Source organism: Cyprinus carpio, chromosome B16 (genome assembly GCF_018340385.1).
Source record: "Cyprinus carpio isolate SPL01 chromosome B16, ASM1834038v1, whole genome shotgun sequence".
Lineage (NCBI taxonomy): Eukaryota > Metazoa > Chordata > Actinopteri > Cypriniformes > Cyprinidae > Cyprinus > Cyprinus carpio.
This window is the reverse complement of record NC_056612.1, coordinates 17,880,532-17,904,369: the sequence shown is the minus strand read 5'-3', so window position 1 is coordinate 17,904,369 and position 23,838 is coordinate 17,880,532. Positions and strand designations below refer to the sequence as shown.

The following is a 23,838-nucleotide window of genomic DNA, read 5'->3' as shown; positions in this document are numbered from 1 at the left end:
AAGAACAGGTTTTGAGTCATTTGCTTTTAAATTACATTTTGAAAAATAGTTATGTGACATCTGGAAAAGTTTAGTAACACAAAGCATTACTTTTCTTAGTTAGTTCTTTATTATTTGTGTATTTAATATACTACACACATTATACAGTGATTATTTTTGTATTTAAACATGTACAGTAAAACAAATTGTTCACTCTGTATAGGAGGTTGTCCCAGAATGGCAGCAAGCAGCTAGTAATATTCTGGTTGCTGTGGGAAACAAATATATTAATGACATCATGGAGGAGATACTCGGCAAGTTCCAGCCGGGAGTTTTGCCTCACTTTTTTGTGATCCAAACACTAGCCAATCTCTCTGACTCAAATGGTACGTATCTTTAATCAGAACTCCTGAAATTAATTTAGAGCTTTCTCTAGTAATGCCTTTATGTATCCATAAACCTGGACTCTAATTTTATTTAATGTCAGTTTAATACATTTTAAATACACGTTTTAACTTTATGGAATAAAATGAAAGTTACAGTTACAGACCTGCTGCAACCTTTGATGTTAGATCATGCTTTGTGCATTTGACAGTTGATCATTATTGTTTCTGTTCCTCATTTCACTGAACTGTAGGAAAATTACATTAATAATAAAATAAAAGGGCTTTGTTTAAGCCGTGTGTTCTTTTTTTTTTTTTTTGTTAAGTTTTTGACCTGTTTTGATATGTTTGACCTCTACCCACAGTATACGGTATGGTGCCTTTTCTCAGTGCTATAATGGGGACCATGTTACCCATGCTTGGCATGACCAAACAAGACAACATGAAATGGGTCTTCTCGTCCGGTAAGTTCAATTATAGATCTGCGTAAAGTGGTAAATTTTCTGCATCAGCTAAATGAATGATTTTTAAGAAATAAAGTCACTTATGCTGTCTTAGGCCTCCATTTATTTGATCAGATAATCTATTTTAATGTATTTTAAAATTTAATTTATTCCTTTGATGGCAAGGCTGAATTTTCAGCAGCCATTACTCCAGTCTTCATTTTCACATGATCTTTCAGAAATCATTCATATATGCTTATTTGGTGCTCAAAAAAACTTTTTTTTTAATTTATTTGAAATATAATTTTTTGTGATAGCATAAAAAACTTTACTATCACTTTTTATCATTGTAATAAATTGTTGCTGAGTCATAATTTCTTTAAAAAATGACTGTATATTATCTTTTACTTACACGTGTTAAATGTTTGTAGTGACGTGGCTTCTCCTCTCTTAACTTTTCCTCTCAGCTCTCTGCCGCTTCAGCGAGAGCATACTAGAATACCTTGCCAACCTGGACAAAGCTCCGGACCCCACTGTGCGTAAAGACACCTTCTCTAGTGAGATTTACTCAGCCTATGACATCCTGTTCAACAGCTGGATCCAGAGCAGAGAGTCCAAGGTACATTTAATGAGACGAAGCACACATCCAATTACAGCTAACTCACTTTGAGACTTAAGAGGGATATGAACATGCGCCAACTGGGTTCAGTTCAGTTTTCTTTGGAATTGAAGCAGGGAAAAAACAAAGTGAACTTGTGAAGCTACTTCTTTTAGAGAAGTGGATTTATTTATAAATGGTGAAGATTAGATTGTATGTAGTAATTTTGCCTTTACACATTACATTATTGCAGCCGGAAAAGATTAAAAATCATATGTTCTATTTAAAATACTTCTTGGTCACTAATCATTCACAATTCAGAAATCATTTTTGAAATTTTTCTCAGTCTGTTTTTTTTTCTGTTTCTTTTATTATCCATTTTAGTTTTTTTGTTCATTTGCCTGTAGTGTGAATGTGGATTTATGTATGTGTTGAAATGATACATTCTTGTGTGTCATTCTGCAGCTGCGTCTGACTGTTGCAGAGGCTCTTGGGTCAATGAGTCACCTGATGGCACATGATAAACTGGAAGAACAGCTTCCCAAACTCCTTCCCACTATACTAGGCCTCTACAAGAAAAATTCAGAACACTACATCATCAGCAAGGTAAAGCCCTCCTCACCATTTCACAATTACAGGAAATGTTTGGTGGAAGTAAATAGGTCAACCAGTTATTCAATCCAAGTTCACATGCTTTTTCACCAACTCTGGACTGTTTCCATATTGTGTTCAATAAAGACATGGAAATGTGTAATTGTTTTTGCATTATTTAAGCAGCCTACTGTGACTTTCATAGTCAGATCAGATTTTATGACCAGTTTATGAGAAAATCCAGGACTCTGTACTGCCTGATGTAGTCAGATTCTGTTTGTGTTTGTTTAGAGCTTGTATCAGGTCCTGGAGGCCTCTGTGAATATGGGCAGCAGAGTGCTGGAGACACAGATAGATGGTCTCTTAGTCGCTCTGCACCAGCAGGTCAGTGTTTCTTTCACTCGTTCTTTATGTGCACCACTTTTTCGTATTCATAAGTCATGATGACAAAAGCGTTTTGCAGACTTCTACATCCCCTGCACAACTTCTTGGAATCATGTTTTCATTTTGGTGAAACAGTTTTTAAGTAGCCTAACAGTGTTTCATTTTAGTGGAACAGGTTTTAAGTTGCCTAACAGTGTTACACAGAGTTACACAGCTCAGGGCCATTTAACGGTTTAACATAGTAGGAATTATTCACAATTCACAACAGTAATTACACTGGCAAGAAGCTGTAAATTTCGAAAGGAAATGACTAATTTTAATAAAAATGCTCAAACTGCAAAATGAATGGTTTAAAATAAACAGTTAATAAAGAACTGTTGTTTATTAACTGTTTATTTTAATCCATTCATTTTGCAGTTTGAGCATTTTTATTAAAATTAGTTATTTCCTTTTTAAATTTACAGCTTGCCAGTTTAATTAATTTTGATAATTTTTATTTAGATTATTTAATTGCATTCATACCTTATCACTGCTTTTTTTCCTTTGAAATTCTAGTTTTCTCAGTTATTATATACTAATTTGTATTTCTGGACAGCTGTCAGTTACTAAAACAAATAAAGCACACAAATCCTGTGTTTATTTTTTTTATTTTTTATTTTTATAAACTTAAAATAACTTATTTTGAGTTGACAGTTGGCAATAGATTTATATAATTTTTCTCTTCCAGATATGCTCACCTATGGATTTCAACAACCCTCCAACTGTGAAAAATCACAACGAGGTCCTGCGATGCTTTACTATTCTTGGTGGGTCTTGGTTAAACCCTTTCCTTAATTTTAAGGTGCATGCAGATGTAAACATCTGATTGAAATCTATTTTCTGGACTAGCCATGTGGACATGAACTCAAGCAAATGTTGTATTCTCAGTCAGCTGACTGCTGTAGCACTATCCTTGTCATGTGCTGATGGAGTCTGAGCTGAGATTAAGTTAAGTGTCAGACCAGCAGGCTCCTCCAATCAGTGAGATGATATCATACAGTTGTGTGCTCGGTGCTGATTTGAGGTGACACACACCAGCTGGATCACACTCCTCTTGCTCTTGTGTTTTATCAAGCAAATGCAATGAGTCCAGTAGCTGTTAAGTGTTTTTTGTGTGTGTGTATGTATGTGTGTGTATCAATCATGAGCGGTTGTTTCAACTGCTGTTGGTGCTAGACTACTAATGCATAAAAATATATAAATTAGAATAATGACTCCTTAAATATAATTTAATTCAATAAATAAATCAATGAATTAGTTCTTTTTTTTTTTTACAATTTACCCAGGTTTTTAACCAATTACTGTTCAACTGCTGCTGGTCTAGGTAATGTAGCTGCCTTTATATGGGCTATTAATACAGTGGAGCATTTACCAGGCATTAAAACCAGACACCACTGACTAATGTATGCATTCATACACAGATTTTTGTGGTTCATTTATTGGCACAGAACACTGTCAAAACCTTTATCGGTAACTGAGAGTAAACTTGACAAATTGCATTCATTTTCACTTCTATATTTTGCTGTTTTTGGCCCCAGCTAACACGTTCACGGACCGTCTGATGGTGTTTGTTCTCCAGAGGTTGGAGAACAGTAACGAAAGGAATAGAATGGGCTCGCTGGCTGTTCTCAGACACCTCATCAACTCATCCAGTGAGTTTTAAACATGTAATCAAATACGTCAGTGATTTCTTCCTCAGCCAGACACCCTTATCCAGATTGTCATTCCTGGCTATGAAAAGATCAGAATGTTTTGCTGCCATTGTCATTTTAAAGACCTGTATTTTTAAAACTCTGCTCTGTCTGTTCAAGCCTCCATTATGGAAACCAAGAGGCTCCTAATTCTAGCCAGCATCAGGCAACCTTTGGCTGACCACAGTAATAAGGTACATAAATATATCCTCTCTATGTGATAAGTGACAAAATATGGGTGTTTCATCAACTTTGGGCACTTTTGGTCCTGCAGACCTTTAGAAAATAAACGCCCTTAAAATACATTTTTCACAGTTTTACTAGTTTATTTAATTTGCCTACTAAAATATCCAACAGTGAATGTCCATGCATTATAGAAGGATTTGACATTGGCTATGTTTCCATTCAAAGTTGTGAATTTAACTTATGCACAGACTTAGAATATTGCATAAAACCTTTACAAATAAAGAACTGTCATCACTTTCTGGAAAACTGATGCAAAATATCAGTAATATAAATGACAGATGCTGCAACTGGGGAAGCTTGTGGCTCTTTATTCCTACATAATAAATGACTTGTGCCAGACGGAACGCAATAGCAAACAATGTTCCGGTTCTTGATGTTTGGGAATGCAACTGTGTGAGACAATAATGGGAGGTGATTACTAAATAATTTTGATGATGGAAACATAGCTATTAACATTAACATTCATTCTGCAGTGTCATTGTCACCACATCTCAAGTTATGTATTGTGTTTGATAGGATTATGTGCTATAAATTAATACAATTAAATTCACACTTACATAGTTTGAAATGACACGTTTTAAAATGTTTTGTTCACAAATGTTTTTTAATTCTGATTTTTCTTGGTTTTCTTCACACATCTTAAGTGTATAATCTTAAGTGTTTTTCACTGACACCTGGGTAATCAAGTACACAAATATATAGGTTTGTCATTTGGTGTTGTACAGTTTGAAAATGACAACTGCGTTACATTTTTGTACTGAAAATTCATGATTTTTGCAGAATAAATATTTTTTTTCACTCTTTGTTGATTATTTTATTATCTTAAAATAGTTTATGGTGAAAGTCCATAATTGTAAACCGATAAAATATATGCAAAAAATTGTGTTTTATGTTTTCATGTGTTTAAAAGTTTTAATATGACATTCAACCTCTGATACGTATGCGTACTGAAAGTTATATAAATATATGTGATCTATTTTTTATTTTCATGTAAAACTCATACTGGTGTTATACTGCTCATTTTGAGTACTCAGAAAGGTTTCAATGATAGTGTTTGCCTGTGCAGGTGAAGAAGAGAGTGGTGCAGGTGATCAGTGCTATGGCTCATCATGGTTACCTTGAGCTAGAGGGAGGAGACCTGCTTGTCCGTTTCATCATCCAGCACTGTGCTCTACCAGACACTTACCATGTACAAACAACTGTTACTCACTAAAACATTTCTTATGTTACTGCTGATCAGCAGTGTCACATGACTGTAGCTGCAAATCAACTTCATGCTCGCTGATCATATTTTAACTTCTCTTTGAGTTCCAAATCTCCTTGCTTGATTTCCCATGGATTGCATTGCAAGATTGTCTATAGGCGATTTGTTTAATATCAATTCAGCTTTTATAATTCAGTTCATAGTCCATGTTGAGCAATATTTCAGTGCATACCTCAGTTTTTAAATATTTACATTAGTTAGTTAGCTTTGCACTGTTATTGGCTTTAGCCCAGCCCTAGTTATGCTTGGTTGTGTGAAACAGTACAGCTAATAAATTGTTAATATTCACACAGCGAGGACAGAGACCTCCAGACCCAGAGGAAGTGACTAATGAGGCTCTGCGTAGCATGTGTGATAACACCTTGCATCTTTTCACTACCACAGTGGGCCGCCTGACTGATGTGAGTATCCAGATAAGTACAAACAAGTGTACACCTTCCTCATCTTGATGCTTGAAGTCATGGTTCAGTGGTGCAGTGCTGACCTTTGTTCTGTTTTATTCTGTTGTGGAGCATTATGATTGTCTGTAATTGCATGTCATTTTTCAAGGGAACTTGTAGTTAAATCCATGGTTTTGCTATACTAATCTCAGTTTAACCATGGTATTTGTAGTAATCAATCCACCAAAAAGCCATGGTTACCACACTTTTACTATAATAAAACCATGGTTAATTTTTGTAAGGGTATTAGGGAGAACATCAGTGTCTGTAGTGGTGACAGTCCTGCTGCCACTAAATCAGACACATGCACATCTGCAATGCGTCTTATTATCCTAAAGACAACTCAATGAAACTCTTACATAGTGAGAGATGGGCTTTGCAGTCATTCAGCACAGTCCATCATCTTCACAGCCAAAGTCAGCAGCCCCAGCCCGGCACTGCCGCTTGTAAGAAAGAGTGTCTAGAGAAATATTAGATCTTTTTTCCTGTGAGCCTCCCAACATCAACAGCAGGCCGTTGACAGGGATCTCTCCTCAGCAGACAGACGAAGACAGTTTATGTGCCGATGAGACTGTCTCCATCCCTCCGCCAAAACACATTCGAATGATAACCAGGAAAATGTCAGGAGATGTACATATAGCCAGACTATATTTAGACTTTTGTTGTGTCTATCTTGTTAACATATTGTTTTAAAGCACTGAGTTTGGACTTTTATGAGGTTTATTGTGAATATGGATTTATGGTTTGTAGGATTTATTCAGTTTAATTCACGTTTATTTGTCTGTCGATCTATCTATATACACACATATAAACTCTTATAAATATTTATATAGACTATAAAATATTTATAAATAAACAATGTAAGACCTCAAGTTCAAAATGACCTCCAAATGTTGAACAAAATTCCAATATAAAAATTATTTTAACCGTAAAAGACTAAAAACGCTACTGAAAAAAAAAAAACTGTATTAGTTATCAGTAACTTCACTTAGGCTACTATACATAGTGAAAATGTAATAAAACTGTAATAATTTAGGTACAATAATGTTAAATTTGCAATTTTTGCAAGTGAATAAGGAAAGTCGTCATATAATTTAAAGTGAAAAAAATAAATAAAAAAATGTAAATTGTCATTCCCAGAATTCCCTGTGTCACACTTGACATTTGATGGATTTTATTCATTAAAATAACGGTCGGTCTTCTTAATTTTTTCTTATCAGTACATTAGGGTTTTAGCTTACATTTTACACTGTTTAATTAATGTTTATTGCAATTAATTGTTGTTTATTTATTTTAGTGTAATAATTGTGGCCCTGATGGGAGGTATTAATACTTTGTCTTAAATTGAGCAAGACTACCTCTATGTATAGCTTTGGTTTACCTCATATAATTACTGTAAATCTGAAATTATGTTATTTCCTATGTAGGTTCTGTGGCCGATGTTGCTTTGCTACCTGACTCCAAATCAGTATGCCAACGCTACTACCCCATTGTGCAAGAGTTTAATTCTGCTGGCCAACAAGAAACAAACAGCACAAGAACCCAACTTTATCATCGACTTCAATGCACAAGGTGTGGACACACACACATGATGTCACTGATGAGCCTAGACTCAGACTAAGAGCTTTTCCACTGTCTGACCTAAAGACACTCTGGAATCACACTTTCTGTCTTTTTGGCAGTGTGGCAAATCCAGCTGCAGTTATTAAACCCTTTTTTCCGTTATTGGCCTGAAACTAAATTGCACTTGCAGACGTTTTGTTTTCATTGCAAGTCGTTTGCTTTGCCTGGTGAGTCTGTTTCTAATTAGTCAAATGAAAAGTGGTATTTATCAACTGAATAAAGTTTTTGGGGCAAAGGCTAATTGTTTCTTACGCTGACAGTGATTAAATTGAACTCTAGTAGGACAAATAAGTCCCAGGTTCAGTGATTATTTATTCGTTAATTGTAATGCTTTTGGATCATGGGCTTCACTAATGGGTTACCCTTGTCTGCCCTCCCCCTCTCTCTGTCTTACTCTGTTTCTTCATTCTTCCCGCAGGCTCTAGTCTTCCCTCACAATATATCCTGATGATAAGGCTCTTGGTAAGTGTCAAATTCCCACAGTTTTTTTAATTACTATAGATTGTTCTCAGTTTCAGCTGGGCAATGAGTAAGGTAAAAGTGACGTGACATACAGCCAAGTATGGTGACCCATACTCAGAATTCGTGCTCTGCATTTAACCCATCCAAAGAGTACACACACAGCAGTGAACACACACACACACCCGGAGTAGTGGGCAGCCATTTATGCTGCGGTGCCCGGTGGAGCAGTTGGGGTTCGATGCCTTGCTCAAGAGCACCTCAGTCATGGTATTGCCGGCCCGACACTCGAACCCACAACCTTAGGGTTAGGAGTCAAACTCTCTAACCATTAGGCCACGACTTCCCCATCGTGAGTAAATAAATTTAAAAAAGAGTAAATAAAATATTTTTATATAATAACCATTATGGTGGATATTTCACTGTTTCCTATTACAAGATACCAGTGCTACTTTCATATACTAATGTTCAAAAGTTTGAGGTCAGCAAGATTTTATTTGCAAAGAAATAGGGATAGTTGACCTAAAAATGAACATTTTGTCATCATTTACTCAACCTCATGTTGTTCTAAATCTGTATAGGATTCTTTCTTATGTTGTACATAAAAGAAGATATTTTGAAGAATGCTGGTAATCAAACAGTTGATGGTCCCCATAGTTTTTTTCCCCCTACTATGGAAAGTCAATGGGGACCAAAAACGTTTGGTTCTTCAAAATTCTTCAAAATGTCTTCTTTTGTGTTCAACATAAGAACGACATGCGAGTAAGTAAATGATGACAAAATTTTTATTTTGGGGTAAAATCGGTCAAAAGTGACAGCTTTTTTTGATAAAATAAATGCAGTCTTTGGTAGCATAAGAAAACATTTAAAAAATCCTACCAACTCTAAACTATTTCTAAACACATAAAATACCTAACCACAAATATTTATTTCAAGCTAGAAGTATCCATTTAGTTGTGGGTTTTTTTTAGTCTAGATTTTAGTCTGCTGCAATTATATTTATTCTTTTGTCATCCATTCGTTGAAGACAAACTTTTTTTTTTATCTCTGTTTCTCCTCATACACTCTTTTTTTTAATTATGATGTCATTTAGTCTATGCTTAGTGCAGACTGTAAAACATCTAAAATTAATGTTACATTTTCCTCAGGTGAATGCTGCGTTCCTGTTTCGATGCAGGGGACATGGTGCTCCCTCTCTAAGTCTGCTCCATGCTATCAGCCCTAACATTCACCCTAAAGCTAAGCCTCTGTGGGAAAACGAGATTCCAACGCTGGTCACTTATCTTGAAGGTTTGTTAAAATATACAACAGTGATGTAGTGGATTAGGTACAGAGCTTTTCTTCATCAGGCTACCAGAACACACCACCTATTGGTCATAACATCCAGCTACGCAATTCAATCTTTCATTATGATTCCAAAGGTCCAGCAGTCTCAAAACTGATTTTGGACATCAGCTCTGTCTTATTTAACCTGCTGTGATATTTCAATGAAGTAGGTAAATTTACTGACATTAAGTGACTTGTTACCTTATTTAGTCTAGTAACTGATACTATACAGGTTCTCAAGACTCGCTCTGTCAGTTTTTAGTCGAATGAGAGCTCATCTGCTATGATGAGGTTTCAGTGAAACCTCTCATGTGTCTTCCAAAACCACAACCACCTGTCCTTAGAGACTCACAAGACAACCAGATGTTTCCAAGATGCAGCCAAAGTCATTTTTTAAATATGAAAAATAATATTTCACATTCAACGACTCTTCCAAGATAGTTACACGGTATAGCTTTAAAAAAGTTAAATTTGGATATCCCATTATCTTTGACTTTTTCCAGAGTGTGGTTTGCATGCATCTCTGATGGAATTTTGTCTCTGTCTTTTAACCAGAATCAACAGAAGATTCTCTGGATAAAAAGAAATGGGAAGAAACTTTACTTCAGGTCTGTAGTAATATGTATGAATTAATGTTAAAAAGAGAGCCTTGTGATATTAAAAATGTTATAGGAAGTCTATAGGAATAAATCATATCTATATCTAGAAGAATAAGTGATAGTTAAGCATTGACCAGATGCAAACGTCCTAATGTCAGAAGTTAATGGTGATTAATCAGACATTGCTTTCTGATTGTGATCAAGCTCCTGTCTAAAACTCTGGCAGCCATTGATGATAGCCAGTGGACTGGTCAGCTTGCAGAAGAAGCCACACGATACCTTCCTACCTACAACAACTCTCTGGAGGAGAAGGTCAGTTTGGAAATCCATCTGTGCCTTTATTATTTCAGAAAAGGAACTTTCTAAGTCCGATAGATTTTTTTTGTTCTGCATTTTATAAGTCTTGTTATTTTATATTTTTGTTCTAATTACTAATTATTACATTTGCATCTAATTATTATAAAACAGCAGTTCAAGAAAATTGTTCTTAGCTTATTTTTATTTTAATTTGTTGCCTACGTAATAAATCTCCCATGCAGTTTGTCCAAACAAAATAAGTATTTGAATGTAAATTTGACTTAATTTCCTGGGTTCTTGTGATAAACTCATCTTTTTTTTTTATATTCTCAGAGTTTTTTGTATAGGTGTATCGGTGTGATTCTCCAGCAGTGCTATAATAAAGAGCTGGTCAGGAAACAGCTGCAGGAGATGTTGATCGGCACTCGTCACAATGATGCAATTGAAAGAACGGTATGCCAAGGAGCACTCATGAGTTCACGTCTAACTTCTGAAATAAGAGGCATAACTTCTCAGAGAGAGTCAAACAGCTTGCTGAAGCACCGCATGCTGACAGCACACTAAAACCTTCTCTAGGGAATTATGTCTCTTGATTCATCACTTCAACCACACTGCCACAAAAAAATGTAAAGAAAAATCAAATATTAGAAAACTATTTAAATCTAGTTGCAGTATTTTTACGGAAAATAAGACAAATATTTCTATTTAAGGAAATATAATCATTTAATTTTATATAAGTAAATAGCATGTTTCAGGTGATAAAAACATGACTTCTGTAAATTTGGTAGTTCATTGGTGGATGACCAACTGGCCATTCTTATCCATTCCCATCCCCGAATTAAGGTCATTATTCTACTGTATTCTAACTAGTGTTGCAAGAGATTACATATCACATAATTTCTAATCATAGACTGGTACAAAATGGATTCATATGTTCTAAAGTTTGGATATCTGAGGTTTTTGCAGTTATTTAAAAGCCGCTAATTAAGAATAATGAAAGTAACAGGCGGTAATTGGTATGCAGGGTGTTGCCATGGGAATCGGGCTGTGTGCCAGCAGTCATCTCGATGGCACTCTGGAGAAACTGGAGGAGTTTGGGAAGTCTGACGCCTTCAGGAAAGCCTCGGGGATATTTGGTCTTCTCAAAGTAGGCCGAGCTTCATTGTACTTCTCACGTGATGCAAATTAAACCATCTTTTTATTTCCCATATTAGATTGTTAAAAACTGTAACATTTAAATTTGGTTAGAAATGATTGTTTTACCATATTATATGTTTTTAATAATAGTTATTGTAAAATGTAACATGCACAGTTTTTCATTGAGCAAAGGTTAAATTGTAAGAATTGCTTCAGAGACTATATTTTACACATTTATCTTGTTTTTGTCATTTAGGATAAAAACGATGTTGATGTGGAGAAAATGAAGAGCACTCTCATTTTGTGTTATGGCTATGTTGCGTTGCACGCTCCAGAAGATAAGCTCCTCACTCGCATCGATAGTGACATTCTCCACAACATCTCCAAGAACTTCAACACCAAGGTAAAACAAAGTGGTATTCTAAATTGGTATTTTTAATTTCTAATTCTTATTTATACCCCTGAAGATTAAATTTATAGTTTTGTGGCTTTTAGTCTTTTTAGTCTGTTACCACATGTTAAGTGTACTCATAAAAGTTGACAACAATAACTTTTCGCAGATTTACATTTTTAAAATGTATAGTCTCTTTTCTGAGAAAAATAAACCAAAAATATTGATGACTAGACTTGCATTAGATGTTTGATGTAGGTTTTTGGAAAAATGAAAAATGTCATGCCTCTGTAGACATTCTATTATGTTAGATGAACAGCTCATTTATTTGATCAGAATTAATACATTAATCATTTCCCATTGTTTGTTACAGCAGTGAGGCACAAACAAGAAAAATGTGTTGCTGCTGTGAGGTGTTTTGCTAAACAAGTCCTTTAAATGTCCTAGTATATTGTTGACAGGATTCAGTTGGTTGCTTTTGAGGCTGCAGTTATGACAGTTTGATCTAAATGATTTTTAACGACAAGGATCATTAATTCTCTTTGAGTGCTGAATCATACCTCATCAATATTCATAATGTAATTGTGCAATTTAAAATAATTTCACTGTTAGGGAGCCATGTAACTCATTTTGTTTTAACGTTCTGCAGTCCAATTTGAATATCAAAGTTGAGTTCGTCTTGGGTTTTTTGGGGGATTTTAGGAGAATTTTGTTAAACTGAGATGATATATACACACACACACACACACACACATATATATATATATATATATATATATATATATATATATATATATATATATATATATATATATATATATATATATATATATATATATATATATATATATATACACACACACAAACAGTATCTGAAGGTTCACTTAATTCTTAAAGTCCATTCTGTTGTTAAATAAAAAAGATTATCTTTAATGCTTGTGAATTACATTGCATTATTACTTTTATTGTTGCACAGGTTCTGGGAATTAAAGTAGAGACCAAGGTACCGTGAAGGGAAGCGATCACAAGGACCTTCTCTCACCTCTGACCTTTAAACTTTAACTCACTTTCTCTTCAGACTTGATGCTGCAATCAAAATCTTTACAGTATAACCTTTTGAGCTTCTCAAAAAAAGTTCATAAACCTCTCAGCTATCTCTTTATGACCCGGAGATGGATTTTAAAAAGCATGTACAGTATAAGCTCTTCCTATTTAGTTTGGATCTTTTTAAAAGGTCTGTTGTTATATTAGAGTTTAAAATAAAGATGACATTTTATACTTGCTTTACACTAGTATGTAAAAGTTTAATGTTTTTTGAGAAGGTCAAAAAGTGCTCACTAACTTGATAACCTTTGTCTTACTAAAGCGTCACAGTGTCTTGGTTTTCTGGCTTTTGTGGATTTTAGGTGGCTTGATTCATCAATTAAACTCTTTTTTTCTATTGAATCATAATTATATTGTCAAAGATTGTGATTTTCATCTCTTATAGCACTGTTTAGAGTATAAGTAAGCGAAGTCAAACATGTAAATGACTTGATAATGAGCATGCTGGGTGCAGCTGTGACCAGGAAATACTTTCCTAATTCCAGGTCTTGATTTGCCTGTGCTGTTTGATTGACATTTGCACTGTTTTATTGCACATAGTTTGAGTGTGTGTTTGCATCTCTTTATATGTGTTTGTGTGTATGTATGTTTATGGGCACTTCATAGGACCTGACTATGAAGCTCAGTCTCATTCATAGTGTCGGACTCATCGCCAAGGCCATCAGCAAAAGTGTTCGTAAACAGGGCTTCCTGTTCTCCCGCAAACAAGAGTTGATGGGCGTTATGATGGTGAGAGGTTTGATATGAAGATCATTCAGTTTTTAATATACAGAACTGTATGTGTTTTCAATGTAAGAAAATATTTGTTTGTTTGCTTTAAATCTCAGATCAGTTTCATAATGATATGCAGACTTATTTGGCATTTGTGTCTATTATTTACCTGCAGGATTTCATAAAAGCTGAACCAACAGATGTTATGCGTACCCCTGTTCGCTATCTTGTATTGACCACATGTGCCAACCTCATGTATCCTACCATTTTAAATCTTTCTTGTGTTCATCTTCACTACTGTGTTCATTCATTTTTTAAAGATTTGTAAACATATGCTAAACTGGCATCTTTGTCCATTGCAATGCAGTGCCGCACTGTGTTAAGAACTTGACTCGAGTCTTCAGAAACTTAGATCCCCCTTTAACAGAAAATGAAAACTTTGACTTGATAAAAACATGTTTGAATGGAGTTTATGGGCTTCCTACTGTGGACACTCCGGACAAGGCTAAAGATGAAGAAGCCCTGGATCCACAGCAAAGAGAGGTCAGAATAAAATATGCATGTATCTACATATGCCTGTGAACATCAGTACTCCCTCCCGTATGCTTTAAACATAAAGTATGTTTTTCACTGCAATGCGTTTTCCCTCAGGTCTTATATTCAGATACTTTCAATGCTCTTCATGAATTGCTGAGGAATGTGCTAGCCAGAGACTTGAGTCCCGATGGTCTGCAGTCTGTGTTCAAGGTAAACAAGAAACTATAAAAGTTACTTGCCATTTTGCAGTCCCTTTGTCTGAGTCCTATTTATTGAGTGCTTTTGCACTTTCCAGCATATAGAAAGCTGGCTGAGCTCAGGACAAGACCATGAGCGGGAGAGGGCAGTAAAGACCACAGCAGAGTTACTGCAGTTCTACTTGGACAATCTCAGTGTGAAGGTAAAGAGCATCATTGACACAAATGTGTTTGTATATTACATACACATCTATAGCATCCATCATGCAGTAAGTAGTGATGTTCTTTTAAATTTTTAATGTTAGGAAAGGATTCTTTTCAAGGGTAATGTGTTACTGTGTGAAGTTACTCATATTATTTTTAGATTTTAAGCATTTCTAAAATCCCCAAAATGCTCAAACAGCTAGTTTTACAATACTTGTGCACCACATGAAAGAGGAAAGGGTTTTTGTTTGTAGATAAGTAATTTGAATATACTATAATTAAAAGATATAGATTACAGATATTTAGTTATTTCAAGTAATCATTAAAGTAATTATTTAAAGTAATGAAGAATTTAAATGTAGCAATTAAAGTGTTACTTTCTTGGTTAAAAAAGTCTTCTGGTTATTTGTAGAGTGTTACCACAAAACACTGTGAATCGGCCTAGACAAATTTCTTACATCCTTTAGATACAAAGCATTCACTTTCAACAGTATTCTGCCCAGGCTGAAATGTTAAGTAGGATCATTTATTTTGCTCTTCCTAAAAGACGTTTTGGTTTCCTCAAGGCAATGATTAATGAAATATGTGCTTTGGGAAACAAATGTAGTTAAAATCTTATTAGATCTCAAGCGCGGTGCTAATGAATCTTTCTCTTTCATTCTTTCTCTCTGTCTAGAATCTAGTGACATTTCATAATTTGGCAGCTCTTGTGGGACGTCTGGCCCCACGGTGCACAGACCCAAACCCTGAGGTGCGACGGGCAGCCATAGACTGTGTCTATAGACTAATGTACATTCAGCTGCGCTATGAAGGTACTGCCCAGTTTTTCATAGCACAACTCAGTTTTGTCTAACCCAGGGTGAGCTTCAGATTGACAGTCTGTCAATATTATATTATGTGTTATGTTATGCTGACATACTTAGCAAAGGGTCTTTGCTCTTCCATTTTTCAGGCTTTTCACTGGACTACAAGGACGATTCAGTTGAGGGTCTGTTAGATGTTCGCGAGAAGCTAAGCAATCCTGACCATTCAGTCTTGTATAAAACCTGCTCTGAGCTGACTAAGGTTAATTGTCCTGATGTAATGTTCTCCTAAAATACTGATACTTCCAAAAACACACTCAAGTATCCACCAGCTCTCTTTCTGAAAATGAAACTGACTTTCTTTCTCCCTCACCACCCCCTGTCTTGTGTTTTAGATCATCAGTAAGCGTTTGCCCCAGCAGCAGTTGAGCACCCTGTTGTTTATGCTGTATGATGGTTTGGTGGACTCTCAGTCCAACTGTTCCAGAGCATCCAGCGTGATCCTCAACACATTGTTGAAGAACAGAGGTGCTGGCCTGCAGGATCTGGTAAGTAACACTTTCATCAGATTCTGGGAAATTTTTAGCAAATGTTCTTACATAATCAGTTTATATTGGCCCTGGAGGTTTATAGAATGTAACATCCTTTTTATTTTATTTTATTTTATTTTTTTTTTTTTTTGCAAAATATATACAGTACTTAATACTGTTACTGTTAATAAAGCTTTTAGATTACATAAAAATGTTGAAAAAAAAGTGGTTCTAATACTACTGTTCAAATGTTTGGGTTTTTTAAGGTTTTCTTAAAGTTGTTTCTCATGCTTATCAAGGCTGCATTTATTTGATCCAAAATACAGTAAAAATAGTAATATTATGAATTAATATTTCTGTTTAAAATAACTTTAGCCATTACTTCAGTATTCAGTGTCACATGATCCTTCAGAAATCATTTCAATATGTTGATTTGGTGCTTAAGAAAGATTTCTGATTATTCTGAAGGTTTGTTGAAAACAGCTTTTTTTAAATAAAGTAAAAAAAAACAGCACTTACTTGAAATAGAAGTCTTTTGTAACAATGTAAAGCACTTTAGCCTTGCTGAATAAATGAATGAATTTGTTTTTTAAAAATGTTTTTTGACTTCAAACATCTGCAGTTTCTCAATATTCACTGATCTAACGACTTCTAAATTCTTTAATGAATCATTCAGACTGGTTTTGTGAACCAGATCAACTGATTCATTGAAGAGACAATTCACTGTCGAATTGAATTTCACTTCTATCATGACCAAGGCAAGAAGGACTAGAGTGGATTTGTTATGAATAAAGACTTAAATTACAATTTGTAATTTAACTGCTTGAACCTATTTGTAGCTTGTAGCTTAAAAAACTAGTTTATACGTTACCAAAATTCCTCTCACTGACATGTGCACAAGTGCTCCCTTCATGCTCCTGTTTTCATGTTCAGTGAAACTGTAATTATTTTCTGTCTCGTCAGTTTTTACTTCTTGTGTCTTGACTCTTTGTCAGGTGCCAGAGATGCTTGAGGTGTTACACAGTCGGCTGCAGGTGATTGGCGAAGAGCAGGTAAAGGTGGCCATCGGTCAGTCCATCCTCATTCTCGCTACGCAGCATCTGCAGACAGTGGTCAACACGCTCGTTGCCTACCCACTACCATACGACAGGTGATTACTGTGTGTGTTGTTTATGTGCATGGCATTCATTGTCTGTCATGTGCTCCGTGATGCACAAGCATAATAATGATGTGCTTATGTTTGAGTCATTGTGTGTTTTCTCCAGCTGGAGCTGTGAGATGTGGATAGCTCTAGGAGCAGACAGCACTCTGGCCCTGCAAATCATGGAGATGATGATCGAGAAGCTGAATGTTATGGTTCCCTTTGTAGATAAGAAAGAGTCCATGTTGAGACCCGGTTTGACCAAAGTTACCACAAGCCAACCACTGGCTGTAAGTATTAATATATTTATGATCTGTATTATTTGACTGTTAACGCCTCATCCCGACTAGTCACAATGTGTCAATTATGCAGTGTCAAATAATTTTTCTGTCTTTAATGAAGGAGAGAACCGGCATGAAGCAACAAAATCACAACAAATAATACCAGATTTGAAACAAAATGCTTAAAATGCAGCTTTGAGAAGCAGGGTGTAGAGAATTTACTGTGAGTGGGACTTCCCATTACAACACATCAAAAATAGAAACCATGTGTTTTTGCAAAATGTCTTGAGATGTGATGCCATTGACTTTCACAGCTTGTTAAAACATATGCTAGTGAAAACAATTAATTGCTAGATTCTTTACTTGTTACATTAGTTAGGAAATGTTTTAAACTTTTAAACCTTTTTTTGTTCCTTTTTTTAATTTTTAATGCCATTTTAAGTGGCTTACACTACTGTTCATATTTTTGGAGTCAGTAAGATTTTTTTATGTTTTTTATAGAAATCTCTTTCACTCTCCAAGACTGCATTTATTTGATCAAAAATACATTAAAACAGTTATATTATGCAATATTATTATTACAATGTAAATAACTGTTTTCTATTTTGAAATAATGTATTTTATTCATATGTTGGCAAGAATATGTTGGAAGCTAAATTTTCAGCATCATTACTCCAGTTTTCAGTATCACATGATCCTTCAGAAATCATTTGATTTGGTGCTTGGGAAACATTTCTAAACATGTCTTTACTTTCATTTTTGATCAATTTAATGTGTCCATGCTGAATAACAGGAATAAATTCTTAAAAAAAAAAAAAAAAAGGTAATATCCATTGTTGCCAAGTCCATGCTTTTCCCGCAGAATTGGCCTAAACACTGTTGCTGCGGGTTGATTTTCATGTCCGCAAGTTGAAGCGTCCCCAATAATCTGATATTTATCCCCTGGAATGGGGAACCCCGCCAAAAATGTGTATTTCACCCTCACCGGAATGTGATTTTTACTGGGGACCTCCCTCGAAACGCGATTTGGCTAGATTTGAGCAGCATTTAGGCAGGTTTTGTTGTGAAAACCTGGCAACCCTGGTCATATCCCAAACTGTTTTGATTTATAGTTAGTGATTTTCTTTTTTAATGCAATGTTTTGTAGATGACATGTGCCCTGCGTGAGATGATGCTGAATGGCCAGTCAGCTGAAGCCGTGGCGCATCTATTTCCAAAGCTCTTCAGTGCTCTTCTGGTGCGCTTGGGCTCCAGCGTGGGAGTTCAGCTACCTAAAGATCTCAACAGCAACAGCATCATTTCAGACCGCAAAACAACCAACAAAATTAATATGGCCAATTTTGATGTGTGTGGGTGAGTGGCATAAATATGGAATGTGGAATAATTTAGGTAACTCTGACAGTAATTTTTTATTTTTTTTTATAATTAATGATTCGTTCTGCCTATGTGCTGATTAGTCAGATCAATCACTGATGAAGTTACATTTTGGGTCGGATGGTGAATTTGAGCGTAGCTACTCATGCAGACATCGCTGAGCTCAGAGTTAATAAGACATCTGTGTTTCTCTTTGCTGTGTGCTCAGGGTGGCAGTGGAGGCCCTGCGGATCCTGCTGGGTCGAGCTCGGCTGGACGCTGTCGTGAAACCATTAGATCAGGATGGAGCTTGGGACAAGATGAAGGACCCACAGCAGCACACAACAGGAGTCACTCTGCTCTCCAGGTACACACACCTGTCCTCTGTCATCCTCAAGTCATCTTATACTGTTTGTTGTTTGCAAACTTTTCTACTTGTTCTACTTCGTTAAAGGAGATGCGTATGGCAGTAGAATTGTTCTTGAAGACTCATGATGTGCTTTTTATTACAATATTTTGAGAGCGCCACACATCAATTTCAAGCTCTCGTAAATGTGCATGGTCTCATGCAGTGTACTTCTGGAAAAATTGTACCTGTAAAAGTAAGAGTTTGAAGCTAACATGCTGCTTTCTATCCATTGTGGTAAGATTAAGTGTGCTCTTCTACAATACTTTATTTTAAAGAAGCTATTCTTTCTAACAGAGCAATGGCAAAGCATGCTGGTCCAAGACTCCCTGCCATTGTGGAAAGTCTATGTCCTTCTCTCTGTAATATTTATGAGTGCCAGAGGATCACAGTCACAGCATTCTTCTCTGAGGTGAGAACATTTTATTTGATTTTAGTTAACGGTCTTAGTTCAAAGTTTATTAACAATGAATTACTAAAGACAAATTATTTTGCAAGAGCACAGATTGTTCCGTTTTTTTATAAGAGTGTAATTGTTCAAATATCTCATGGTACATATTTCAGTTTAGCAGGGATGCAATAAATTCATCAAAAGAAACAAAGACATTTATGATGTTAAGAGGTATTTTTATTTTTTTTAAATGATGTTCTTTTAAACTTTATATTCATCAAAGAATCCTGAATTTTGTGGAAATCGTCACTGTTTCAACAAAAATGTTAAGTAGCCACAAAAATGTTAAGTCAGAATGTTATAATCAGGAATACAATTAATTTTAAAATACATTAAAATAGAAAACAGTTATTTGAAATTTTAATAGTATTTAACAGTATTACTATTTGTACTGTATTTTTGATTAAATAGTGAGCATAAGAAATTTATTTCAAAAACATTAAAAAATCTTACTGATATTTGAATAGTATCTTATAGAGTGGTGTTGTGTTTACAAACAATGCAATGTAGAAAAACAATTAATGATAATAGTAAGTTTCATTTAATTGAATTTCTAGATTATAATAGTGGCAACCTAATTTTACAATTGGATAACTAAAAGCTTTGGCATGTCGTTGTATCTTCACCCCTTACAAGTCCGATACGACTGAATTCAACACTACTGAGTGTATGTGTTAATATAATATTTTCCATATATTTTTAGCTCAGAAATGAACTGTGCAACAGCAATGTACCAAACTGTGAGTTGTGAACCAGACAGGTCTTTTTTTTTTTCACCCTTTTTAATGTGTACTCATAGCTGTTGTAAATTAGACATCAATATTATTTGTTTATGCCTTCAAGCTTCTGAACCACCACGTAGTGACTGAACTGATGATTTTGGACACTGCTGATGAAACAACATGATGGAAAGAATAACTGACACCTGCGGTTACGGTGTCGCATGCTGGCGGCCGAGGCCTGGGGGAACATTGCTGTGGGCTCACCTGAAAAGGTATAGACGCTTCGCTTGACATCTGAAAACTCTCATTGGATGAAGAGTCTAATGATTTTTTTTGGGTAGTGATTCTTGGCAACAGAGGATGGGTGGAGAAAATTGTCTGTATTCTGAAATGCTGCCTGAAAGTTCCCCATGTTGTGTTTGCTTAAGACAACTTGCACAAGACGCCTGTTATTATTCTTTGCATTTTATGTCTTCGTTCTGTAGTTAATTTTTGTCATTACTTATAAACAGTGTTGTAACAAAAGCAGTCAGTCAGCATGTAATTGTATGTTGCCGTATGTTAATCTCACTGCCTTCTGTTAACACTAGTTAAGGTGAATAAATATGCAAAGGAGCTTTTAGCAGCCATGAGTTCAGGCAGTATCGAATTAGGAAAAGGATGATCCCGGGAAACTCATCACACTGGAGGCCATGTCTGGAATGTCCAAAGAATTGCTTTACCTGGACCAAAAGAATGTCCACCTGCTCGTGGTTTACATCTTTATGAGATTAAACCCTTTCTGGAGAATGTGAGTGTCTTGAGAGAAGACAGAATGATTTAAATCATGACTTTATAAAGCTATAAATTTCCAGCTATAATTAATATTTTTGCTACTTCTTTAAGATAAACTTATATATGTATTGCTTGTTTTTTTAAAAGCACAAAAAAGGCACAAATGGGTCCAATAATTTATTAGTAACTAATAGTTATGAAACAATTATAAAACAATTATAAAAAAATTTTATGTGTGCTCTACATTTGGAACCCCTTTATACAACATGATGGAAAGACATAAATAATTAAATAGTTAATAAAAAAATAGTTATCCATCAATTTAACTCATAAATAAGTTAATTACAAAAATATTCAAATAAATATTTATTTATTTATTTGTTTATTAAATCTCAGCTTTAAACTCTGTGTTTAAAGACATTTAATTGTTATTTATCAAATATAATATTTAGCTTTGACCTCCTAAAGTTGACAATCACACTAAAGGGTTAAACACCTACAATCACTCACTTTTTTTTTTTTTAGTACATTTAATTATTTAATAAAAGTAAATGTTTTAGGCCCCATTAGTACTCTATTACAAAAAATAGTGTCTTTTTTGATAAATTCAGGCTATTAGAGAGTTACAGTGGCTAGCGTTGTGTTTTTGTGTTGTTGTTGTTGTTGTTGTTGTTTGTATGTTGTTTTGTTGTTGTTGTTGTTGTTTGTTGTTGTTGTTTGTTGTGTATGGCTTTACTTTTAAAAGATCTGTTGTTAAGGTTTCTGTCAGGAGAATGATGAGTGATCCATGTGCTTCCATCAAGCTCCTGGGGAACCTGTCGAAGTTTGGCTCGGGTGAGCCTGGTTTTAAAGACCAGATCCACAATGGTTTCTTGTCAGCCTGCTGTTTGCATCTCAAGTGAATCCCAAACCTCAAGTGGGTCAAGGTCAGTGATTAGTCCTGCCACATGTCCGCAAGTTGAAGCGCCCCATAATCTGAATATATTTATCCCCTGATTTCACCCTCACCGGAATGTGATTTTTACTGGGGACCTCCCTCGAAACGCGATTTGGCCTAGATTTGAGCAGCATTTAGGCAGGTTTTGTTGTGAAAACCTGGCAACCCTGGTCATATCCCAAACTGTTTTGATTTATAGTTAGTGATTTTCTTTTTTTAATGCAATGTTTTTGTAGATGACATGTGCCCTGCGTGAGATGATGCTGAATGGCAGTCAGCTGAAGCCGTGGCGCATCTATTTCCAAAGCTCTTCAGTGCTCTTCTGGTGCGCTTGGGCTCCAGCGTGGGAGTTCAGCTACCTAAAGATCTCAACAGCAACAGCATCATTTCAGACCGCAAAACAACCAACAAAATTAATATGGCCAATTTTGATGTGTGTGGGTGAGTGGCATTAAATATGGAATGTGGAATAATTTAGGTAACTCTGACAGTAATTTTTTATTTTTTTTTTATATTAATGATTCGTTCTGCCTATGTGCTGATTAGTCAGATCAATCACTGATGAAGTTACATTTTTGGGTCGGATGGTGAATTGAGCGTAGCTACTCATGCAGACATCGCTGAGCTCAGAGTTAATAAGACATCTGTGTTTCTCTTTGCTGTGTGCTCAGGGTGGCAGTGGAGGCCCTGCGGATCCTGCTGGGTCGAGCTCAGCTGGACGCTGTCGTGAAACCATTAGATCAGGATGGAGCTTGGGACAAGATGAAGGACCCACAGCAGCACACAACAGGAGTCACTCTGCTCTCCAGGTACACACACCTGTCCTCTGTCATCCTCAAGTCATCTTATACTGTTTGTTGTTTGCAAACTTTTCTACTTGTTCTACTTCGTTAAAGGAGATGCGTTTATGGCAGTAGAATTGTTCTTGAAGACTCATGATGTGCTTTTTATTACAATATTTTGAGAGCGCCACACATCAATTTCAAGCTCTCGTAAATGTGCATGGTCTCATGCAGTGTACTTCTGGAAAATTGTACCTGTAAAAGTAAGAGTTTGAAGCTAACATGCTGCTTTCTATCCCATTGTGGTAAGATTAAGTGTGCTCTTCTACAATACTTTATTTTAAAGAAGCTATTCTTTCTAACAGAGCAATGGCAAAGCATGCTGGTCCAAGACTCCCTGCCATTGTGGAAAGTCTATGTCCTTCTCTCTGTAATATTTATGAGTGCCAGAGGATCACAGTCACAGCATTCTTCTCTGAGGTGAGAACATTTTATTTGATTTTAGTTAACGGTCTTAGTTCAAAGTTTATTAACAATGAATTACTAAAGACAAATTATTTTGCAAGAGCACAGATTGTTCCGTTTTTTTATAAGAGTGTAATTGTTCAAATATCTCATGGTACATATTTCAGTTTAGCAGGGATGCAATAAATTCATCAAAAGAAACAAAGACATTTATAATGTTAAGAAATATTTCTATTTCAAATAAATGATGTTCTTTTAAACTTTATATTCATCAAAGAATCCTGAATTTTGTGGAAATCGTCACTGTTTCAACAAAAATGTTAAGTAGCCACAAAAATGTTAAGTCAGAATGTTATAATCAGGAATACAATTAATTTTAAAATAACATTAAAATAGAAAACAGTTATTTGAAATTTTAATAGTATTTAACAGTATTACTATTTGTACTGTATTTTTGATTAAATAGTGAGCATAAGAAATTTATTTCAAAAACATTAAAAAATCTTACTGATATTTGAATAGTATCTTATAGAGTGGTGTTGTGTTTACA

General features: G+C 35.3%; 1 protein-coding gene across 4 annotated transcripts in view; it reads left to right on the top strand.

Annotated features, from left to right (window-relative positions):
- Window positions 1-23,838, top strand: part of LOC109105319 (maestro heat-like repeat-containing protein family member 1) — a 35,447-nt gene that overhangs the window by 6,440 nt on the left and 5,169 nt on the right. For 2 of the 4 annotated variants that reach the window (XM_042741210.1, XM_042741213.1), the window contains 32 exons: window positions 203-365; window positions 728-826; window positions 1,273-1,424; window positions 1,869-2,009; window positions 2,286-2,378; window positions 3,106-3,184; window positions 3,956-4,069; window positions 4,229-4,302; window positions 5,421-5,543; window positions 5,912-6,019; window positions 7,486-7,630; window positions 8,100-8,143; window positions 9,289-9,430; window positions 10,022-10,074; window positions 10,270-10,377; window positions 10,696-10,815; window positions 11,387-11,509; window positions 11,756-11,902; window positions 12,867-12,893; window positions 13,601-13,723; window positions 13,881-13,960; window positions 14,110-14,248; window positions 14,357-14,452; window positions 14,538-14,642; window positions 15,320-15,455; window positions 15,596-15,708; window positions 15,842-15,994; window positions 16,972-17,126; window positions 17,242-17,407; window positions 18,546-18,751; window positions 22,713-22,850; window positions 23,189-23,303. In XM_042741210.1, the coding sequence (XP_042597144.1) occupies window positions 203-365; window positions 728-826; window positions 1,273-1,424; window positions 1,869-2,009; window positions 2,286-2,378; window positions 3,106-3,184; window positions 3,956-4,069; window positions 4,229-4,302; window positions 5,421-5,543; window positions 5,912-6,019; window positions 7,486-7,630; window positions 8,100-8,143; window positions 9,289-9,430; window positions 10,022-10,074; window positions 10,270-10,377; window positions 10,696-10,815; window positions 11,387-11,509; window positions 11,756-11,902; window positions 12,867-12,893; window positions 13,601-13,723; window positions 13,881-13,960; window positions 14,110-14,248; window positions 14,357-14,452; window positions 14,538-14,642; window positions 15,320-15,455; window positions 15,596-15,708; window positions 15,842-15,994; window positions 16,972-17,126; window positions 17,242-17,407; window positions 18,546-18,751; window positions 22,713-22,850; window positions 23,189-23,303 (3,780 nt within the window). Of the gene's footprint in view, window positions 1-202; window positions 366-727; window positions 827-1,272; window positions 1,425-1,868; window positions 2,010-2,285; window positions 2,379-3,105; window positions 3,185-3,955; window positions 4,070-4,228; window positions 4,303-5,420; window positions 5,544-5,911; window positions 6,020-7,485; window positions 7,631-8,099; window positions 8,144-9,288; window positions 9,431-10,021; window positions 10,075-10,269; window positions 10,378-10,695; window positions 10,816-11,386; window positions 11,510-11,755; window positions 11,903-12,866; window positions 12,894-13,600; window positions 13,724-13,880; window positions 13,961-14,109; window positions 14,249-14,356; window positions 14,453-14,537; window positions 14,643-15,319; window positions 15,456-15,595; window positions 15,709-15,841; window positions 15,995-16,971; window positions 17,127-17,241; window positions 17,408-18,545; window positions 18,752-18,980; window positions 19,119-19,454; window positions 19,570-22,712; window positions 22,851-23,188; window positions 23,304-23,838 lie in introns of all 4 variants that reach the window. The other 2 variants (XM_042741211.1, XM_042741212.1) reach the window with 2 other exon arrangements.